The sequence below is a fragment of the Pungitius pungitius genome, chromosome 14 (genome assembly GCF_949316345.1).
Source record: "Pungitius pungitius chromosome 14, fPunPun2.1, whole genome shotgun sequence".
NCBI classification, from domain to species: Eukaryota; Metazoa; Chordata; class Actinopteri; order Perciformes; family Gasterosteidae; genus Pungitius; species Pungitius pungitius.
In genome coordinates, this window is record NC_084913.1 from 10,977,364 (window position 1) to 10,985,402 (window position 8,039).

General features: G+C 43.1%; 2 protein-coding genes across 4 annotated transcripts; one reads left to right on the plus strand and one right to left on the minus strand.

Moving 5' to 3' along the window:
* Positions 1-19: 19 nt before the first annotated feature.
* Positions 20-5,488, minus strand: wdr20a (WD repeat domain 20a). Of its 2 annotated transcripts, XM_037487485.2 has the most exons (4): positions 5,132-5,488; positions 3,961-4,143; positions 2,080-3,402; positions 20-1,039 (listed from the first exon to the last, which is right to left on the minus strand). In XM_037487485.2, the coding sequence occupies exons 1-4, from the start codon at positions 5,393-5,395 to the stop codon at positions 986-988; spliced, it is 1,824 nt and encodes a 607-aa protein (XP_037343382.1). In that variant the 5' UTR covers positions 5,396-5,488; the 3' UTR covers positions 20-985. The 2 variants fall into 2 exon arrangements, with proteins under 2 accessions (XP_037343382.1, XP_037343383.1); XM_037487486.2 differs by lacking the exon at positions 2,080-3,402.
* Positions 5,489-5,802: 314 nt separating this feature from the next.
* On the plus strand, positions 5,803-7,906 carry LOC119228129 (uncharacterized). 2 transcript variants are annotated; one of them, XM_037487497.2, is made up of 5 exons: positions 5,803-6,074; positions 6,207-6,262; positions 6,340-6,411; positions 6,742-6,834; positions 6,925-7,906. In XM_037487497.2, exons 1-5 carry the CDS (start codon positions 6,062-6,064, stop codon positions 7,513-7,515), a joined length of 825 nt encoding a protein of 274 aa, XP_037343394.2. In that variant the 5' UTR covers positions 5,803-6,061; the 3' UTR covers positions 7,516-7,906. The 2 variants fall into 2 exon arrangements, with proteins under 2 accessions (XP_037343394.2, XP_037343393.2); XM_037487496.2 differs by having other exon boundaries at positions 5,814-6,074; positions 6,337-6,411; positions 6,925-7,904.
* The last annotated feature ends 133 nt before the right edge of the window (positions 7,907-8,039 follow it).

An 8,039-nucleotide genomic window follows, 5' to 3' on the forward strand; every position in this document is an offset into this window, starting at 1 on the left:
AAAAGGAAACAGAAAACGCTGTATTCAAGATTATTTTAATATTATTTATATGTATGCTTTAGAAATATAACTATCATGACAAAACTGCCACTGGAGAAATGGTAGTTTGCTTAGGGCATCAAATTAATTACAATACTCACATTATAATACAAAGCAGATTTTAATCTGAAATAATATTAAAATAGATGCTCAATTGATTTTTTATCCTTTTTCCTTCACCTACTGTTATCAACCATCTGAGAGTTCTGAGCATACCCAAAATGTAAAGCAATTTTCTTCTAATAAACTAAATTAAGTGCAAACATTTATTTTCTTTAAAAAGACTGATTGCAGAACTATATAGATTCAGATTTAAAGTGAAGGATAATAAAGCCCAAGTGCAACAAGGCAGTCCTCAACTCTTTTGTTCCATTAGAGTAGTTATAAAAACAAACAATAACAAAATCAGTGCAAAGTTGTTGATGGGGAGACAAAAATTAATTTAAAAAAAGACAAAGGGTGGGTCAATGTGGATGGATGCAATATTTGGCAATGCTTACACACTTTGTGGTAAAGGGATAGTTTATCCAAATATATTTCAGTCAATAACCTAACCCTAACACAGATTACGGAAATTAAATGAATTATCCCTTTAGTTTCAAGCCACAATTGTCTTGTTTGATTCTAACAATGCAAGAATTAATTCCCAGAGGGGACAACAGTCTGACAAGATTTGAAATGAAAGAGATTATTTCTTTTAAATCTAAAATGTGTTAAAACTCAAGGACAAAAGCACAATCGTCCAAAATGCCACCACCCTTTCTTGGTTCATCCTTCCTCCTCCTCCTCCTCCTCCTCTAGGTCAAGTGAGTGATTGAACACAAAAGGAAACAAAATCTGGGGGTGGGGAGGTTTATAAAAGAAAAGGAAACTTGCAATGCCTGCAGGGTGAAGAGCGGCATCAGAATCTGGGTTGCAGTGTTCTTTAGCAGCAGAAATATTGTGGCTATACTACTGTTCCACTGGGAGAGCTGGCTTGGTTTTGGGATGACAATAAACCCTGGAAAAAGGAAAACAAGAAGATTTGCATTGGGAAAGATGACACAGTGTAGCAAAAATCAAGCAACAAATAGCTCATTAAAAGAAATCAGCCTCTTCTTTCCTTATCCCGGTGCCCTGCATTTGAAAGGCTGTGCAGAGCAGGCAAAGTGGAGGCCAAGTATAAGTGAAACTCTTTTTGCTTGATCAAGGCACTTCTAATGAACATGACCAGATAATACACTGTAGGGCATTACATGTTGGCTATTAAACACTACCATGAAGTTCATATTTATCAAAATGTATACCCACTGCTGTGTGGTGCCATCATTTACATCTGCTGGTGTACTACTCAATATCAGTTTTACTTTTGAGGACATTTCGTAAGGAATTATTGTCTTTAGCACCCATTAAAGTAATAAAAATCTCACTAGATAAAATAGCTCTCAGACTGCCCGTATGTTCCAGATCCAGACTATCATGTGCCTCGTTGCCACAAAGCCCCTCAAAACAGACAAAAGGGTGAAGTGTATGTAGGAGCACCCAAGTCAAGTCGTAAGCATGTGAGGAACTGCAGAGACTGGTTGGTTTGGACTAATACAGAGCATTTTGCATAAAAGCTTATATAACATATGAAAGGGTGTGCCGATGACTACTTGGCTTTGCTGCTATGCATTGTGGGATGATTATGATGAACCAATGAACACAATCCACATGGATTAACAACCCCCCCCCCCCCCTTGCAATTCTACATAGGAAATCCTCCTTATCAGTATTATATAACCAGACTCATTTTTATAACAATGGTAAAATTTAGGCATAAGGGTTTCTCATTGAAAAGCAGATGTACATTAAACAAGTCAGATATGCTCATCACCTGCTGAAAGAGATTGACAATATGATGTATAACAAATAAAAATGTTATTCCAATTGCCCATTTTTTATATTTTATGCCTTCAGAATACGGCTTGTTCTTTTGTTAAAGCCCATCAACTGACTTCAGGACAGCTTAAGATTGAAAGACACTTTCCCACTACATTTCCTTTACTAAAAAGAACTTACCACTTTGCCTGGCCGCGCCCATGTGCAAATAAATCCTTCCTGACAAGCAGTCACTAAACAGTCCTCTAAAAATATGAGTACAGTCAGTCTCTCGTGTGCTATCTTTTTACAGATGAGGGGCTCAAGGAGGGGCACATCCTCCATGCGCGGGCAGAGCAGAGTGCCCAGAGTCTTAGCAGGGTCCGTTTTAGTTTTGGTCAGCAGGTTGAGCTTGTCGCTGCTCTTGCTGCTGATGTGACCCATGCTGTGGTTGCGTTTGTGGTCTTTCTCGTGGTGGCGTTCCTTCCGATCGTGGAGTGATAGCGTGGCAAACTTACTCACACCAGTGGCAATGGCACTGTCCATAATACCACTGCCCGCCTTGTTGGTGTTGTTGGCCGTTGCTGTGGTGCTGGTTGAATGGGGCAGGCTGTTGGAGCGGGGTAATGCCGTAGAGAGGGAGTTAATGCCAGGAGTATTGGCACCACTGTTGTTTCCATTAGTGGTGTGACTAGAGGTGTTAGTGATTATCGTAGCACCCGCAGGCGGGCTGGTAGCATTCATCACGTTAGTGTGTGTCCGTGTCCGTGAGAGTGGAAGATGGGGAAAAAGGATGTCCTCTGTGAGGTCCCATAGGCACAGCTGAGTGTCCTGGCCCACTGAGCCGAACCGGTATGTGACGCTAACAGGCCGGCTGTCGGTGGAGTTGCGCTTGGAAAGTCGCGACTGCGTACTGTTGGCCCGGTCTCGTCCAAAGTGGATCATCTGATCCTGGAAGTCCTCATCACTGCCACTGAACTCCATTGGGTCACTCTCCTCCACGCTGGTGGTGTAATGGTCAAATGCCACCACACTGACCCAAGACTTGTGCCCATGGCCTCGAGCAATGACTCTGCAGTCCAAAAACGACCACACAGTCACTAAATCGTCCTCTCCACCCGCAACTATGTATTTGCCATCGGGGCTCCAGCACACACACAGCAAGCCACCAAAGTAGCTCTTCATCGTGCCATGAAGCTCTACTGCGTCAAAGTTGAAGACTCGTAGAAAGCCATCCTGGCTCACACAGGCTAGGAACTTCCCATCTGGAGAGAAGGCAAACTCATGCAGAGCACCCTCCCCCACTGTCCATTTAAGGAGAGGGTTCCGCGTGGATTTACTCTTACAAGTATGTACAGAGTAGTTCTCCCCTTGTTTCAGCAGCTGGTAGTGAGGTGCCGTGGTGCCGCAAGTATGCTCCACGTTGTACAGGTACATATTCCCGCTGGCATGAGAGACCAGAAACAGGCTCTCTGAACCTGGCACCCATTTCACGCAGGTTACTCTGGACTTGTCTATTAGTCTCTGGCAGGAGGGAGGGGAAGTTGAGGTTTGAGAGGCAGTATGCAGGAGAGTGGCGGGAGAAGGGAAGAGTGAAGAGGATATATCAGCAAGTATCATCGAGAAATCTATGCTTCCAAGTCTTACAGTATCACATTCAATGGGCCACTTTTGGTAATATTCAGTTTAAAAGTTCAAATAGTAAATGCTTTGCAACTTTTTACTATTCAGATGCTTTAAATCCTCCTCGTTAAAAGTTGGTATTTATTACGTCATCGCTACCAGAATACATCAAAATGCGAAGAGCGTTACAGAAAGTATTTTAGATCGTATTAGGAAAAATTGTATGCGTCCCATTTGTTGTGGACTAACATTAATGTCTGTCTTGTTGGGCACAAGTTAAGTCATCTATGTGGGAATGCAACAAAAATAAATACACCTTCACCTGAAATGGCAGAAAGAAATCTGCCGATCTAACATCAACAGCACTACAAAACGTTGAAATCTACAGTCGTCCCCAATTATACCTCTACTCACACACACACCTAGTGTTAATCTAACCTCTGTCCCTCAATCACTCACCTCCTCATTGAAGAGCTTGCTTGTCTCCTTCTTGATGGGGTCAATGAGCTGTACCTGTCCAGCAGAAAAACCCACGAGCAAGGAGACACTTTCTGCCGTGGCTGTGAGGTGGTTGAAGTCATGACAGGTGGGCTGCGTTCCTTTGTAAATGCGCTTGTCTATGGGCTTGCTCAGGTCAGCCGCCTGCGGACACAAAGTATGATGGCATATAAAAATGACGATAGTAAGCATAAAATATCTGCAATGACTTTGCTGCGTTACATTTCCTTCTCTGCTTCATTTTAAAAACACACTGGAACAATATGGAGAGGAGCGCCAAATTAAAGTTGGTTATAGCTTCGGAAAGTCCAAAATAGTTTTGTACAACCTTTATAAGCACATCAAATAGCCGACAGTCACTGAGCAAAAAGAGAAAGGCATGGCTTCCATTCTGTAGGATGTTGTGGCAATGCTGAATACCCAGGTACCATTTCCACTCCTTTTTGCCATTATTCTCTTTAATTACAAATGACTAAGATGTAAAATGACTTGATTGTTTGATAGTGACTAAACATCTTAACATGGTATAAAGTTCTTGCACACACTGTGCTATGATGAAGTTCTACCTATAGGGTTAGAACTATACGCTCCAGCATGTCAAAACAAACTAACGTTAGCATTTCCCCACAAGCAGAGCGAACCAAGCAATTACGCAAAGGGTGACGGCAGCAGCTCGCCAGGCAAACGAAGGTGTGATTAGTCGACAGCTGTCAGTCAATGGCCGTCAACAGGTGTGCGAACTGTCACTGTCATCACAAAATAAGGTTCAACGCTACAGCGGCAATGATCACCCTGACAACTCGGAGCAGATCGAACTGTCAACTTTACTCCGCTGGTTGTCATTCAAACTCAGCAGTACTAACGTTTCCATCCAGCGAAACTAAAACCAGAGCGACACCGGGGACGTAATCTCGCCCCTGGCCTCGGACAAAGTTAACGTTAGCTAACGTTAGCTTCCTCGTAGCATCAAGCTAACTAGCTTGCGAGCTAACTTCAAAGTCAAGCACCTGTCAGAGTCATTTAACGCATCAGACGCAAGCCCGACGCTCAGCAACGGCTCGGACAGCGCTGCTGGGTTTTTGACACGCAGCATAACGAGTTCACGTGGTCTACAGCGGCGTTGGCACGCTACCTTTCTAACGCCTTTGTAGATGTAGAAGTAGAGTTCACGGCCCACATTGAAACAGATCCTGTCGCCGTTGCCCGACTGGTCGTTGACGTTGACGAAGGAGACCTTGACGGGGTTGGAACCTTGTGAGTTGAAAGGCACCCTGTTGGGACGGCTGTACTCGGAGTGAGTGAGGAGTTTATAGACGCCTTCTCGAGTGGTGAACTGAGTTTTAATTTCGTTCATCTCCTTCCCTCCTCCCTCCGCCGCCATCTTTGAAATTAACATTCATTCCTTTCCCCCAGGCCGGATCTTACGCACGGTGATGAGGGGGGGGAAACCTCTCCCGTCCCCCCCCGACGGGTCACCGGAGAACTGGTGGAGGAGGACCCGCCTGTAGCTGCTTTACATATAACGTTATATACATATATAGTAGGCCTATGTTACATGTGGGAAAAATAAAAGTGATTAAACAGTGACATATATTTTCTGTGTATAAGTCAGAGCGTTAACTTTGTTTAATGTACTGTGCGAATTTAGAAAGTCTTTAAATGCGTTATGAAATATGCACATTTTAAAAGAAAGCAGACTGACAAGGTGTTAAGACTGATTTAAACGGCCATTTAGGTTGTCGCGCATTAATTCGCTGCAAAAGCAGCGATGTCAATGCGGGTTTTATTTTGAAAAAGATCCCCGGACGGACGTATTTGTTTGTTCAAATCTTTTAATTAACCAACTAAGTGGCGCTTAGTTGATCTCGTGCAAATGCGAATATCGTGTGTAGTGTTCACCCGGGACCAGACTTTGTTGCACCACATATCGAAAGCACCTGGCACCACACCGGTTGATTCCCAACAACATAATTAATACCCCTTACTTATTTTTACTTCACCACGGCGCAAACATGTATGCGCCAAAAGTCATTGCACACGGTGGACGAAGACCACGCTGAAGATGACAAGTCCAGGTAACAATATGTGTTTGTTTTATGCACGAATTAAAAAACACACAATCCTAACTTATCGAATGTAAAAATGTTGGTGTCTTTAAAAGCATTATTGCACAATACATTAAATATTTGTCCTCCAATGAACGTTAGATCACAGGAACACACGTGTGCCCAACAATGTGGACCAGCTTGCTTTCAAATACATGGTGAGATTCATCTTTTTAAAAAATGTTCTTACTTTGACATATACATGTGGGAAGAGTAACCTGTTTTCTGCCAGGAGCTGTGTAAAGTGGAGTCCAGCACTGATTCTGAATCTGAGATCAGTCCAAGATGGTCAGACACCAGCGCTATGGTATTTCTTTATTTCTAAACGTGAATATTAAAAACACATTGATATTTGAACTTATTGTATACATAACCTTTAAATAGCACAAAATGTCTGCACCCGGTCCTCTATTGAGGACAATTTCCATTGGATGTCTCCACGAATATTGTTTTAAAATGGCGTCTAATTGAGTTTCCCAGAAACTGACTCCATTATCTTGGCCTCTAATATAAACCTCTCCCTGTGTCTTTAATGATCTCAGTAACATCATTTAGGAGGGAAATGTATTTAATTTGCTCCATTAGGCTTTAGCTTTTTGGATTTAATGAAGCAATCACCTGGTTCCATGTTGAGCAGGGATGTGTGAGCAGCACACCTGAGAGGGGGACTCTTACACGGACATTGCGGTTAACACATAAGCCCGTAGGAAGACATGGCTGTTATTCGTTGGTAAGCTCTCTTTTTAATCCGCCCATTTCCCAGCCAAAGCATCCTGCCTTTTATTTTCATAAATGAATGCATGTGTCCTTGTGATTGTAGTTTTTGGACCCCTACGACGGGAGCTCTGAGGATTCTGACGAATCAAAAGATGTGGGGTGCTCCAGCAGGCAAACGAGGCAGCGGGGAAAAGTTGATGGAGGAGAAAGCGGCTGTCGGTTGCCTGGTAGGAACAGGAGATTTATCCTTCATCCTGCCTCTGTTGCCATGCGAGAATCCGTGACAGAGCAGCAGCAGCAACAACATCTTTTAGATGTCCAGATGAAATGTGGGAGTGACTCCGAGTTGCGTGTCTTGGACATTATAAACTCCCATGGTGAAAGGGATTGTTGTAGGAAACTTACTGCGGAAAATGCTAATGACTCCACAATGCAGAGCCAAACAATGGACACAGAAATGCATTGCCCATTTAATGACTCAGGCTTGCACACTACAAAGTCCTCCACGTCTTGCTTATCCGGAGCTGGAACCCCGGTGGAAAGGGGTTTGTCGCAGAGACTGGAGAGCTCATCGGAGACTTCTCCCTGCCCCTCTAACCCCAGATCAGTTTACAAGAGAAAGCTGGGTTTCCCAGAAGAAGAAAGGGCAGAGCTGGGGCAAAGAAAGAGGCAGTGTGTTGTCAACATGGACTAGCAAAAAAGAAAGTCAACTGCATCAGAAGTTGGAGCCATCTGACTGACCGAAGAACTGCAGTCACATTGAAAGCCCTAAATAATTCCAGGTAGAACTATAGCTTCTTGGAAATACTTTGTTTACTTATGTATAAATAAAGCGGTGTGGGGACCTGAGAGTTGATATTTAACTCCAGTTATTGAGTGTCACATAATGTACTGTGTAATGTCTTAAAGCAGTTAGGATTTATGTTGGAAAACTTGAGTCTGTTTAACCTATGCACTGGTAATGAAAATATTTTTTCCATCTATTGATTAAAGAAAAACCTGTCAACATGAATTGTTTTGCTTTTTTCCTACAAGTAAATCAAACAAGTATCTGCTATTGTGGATGTTGAGCCCCTGCTGATATGTGCGGTCAACATCATTATACAGTAGTGGGATTACCGCAGTTATTTTTAAGTGACATTAATTCGGTATGTGTTCAATAGGTTGGTGAGGTGACCTGTCTGTGCTTGCTCCCAATCACAGAGCAGTCATTTGATT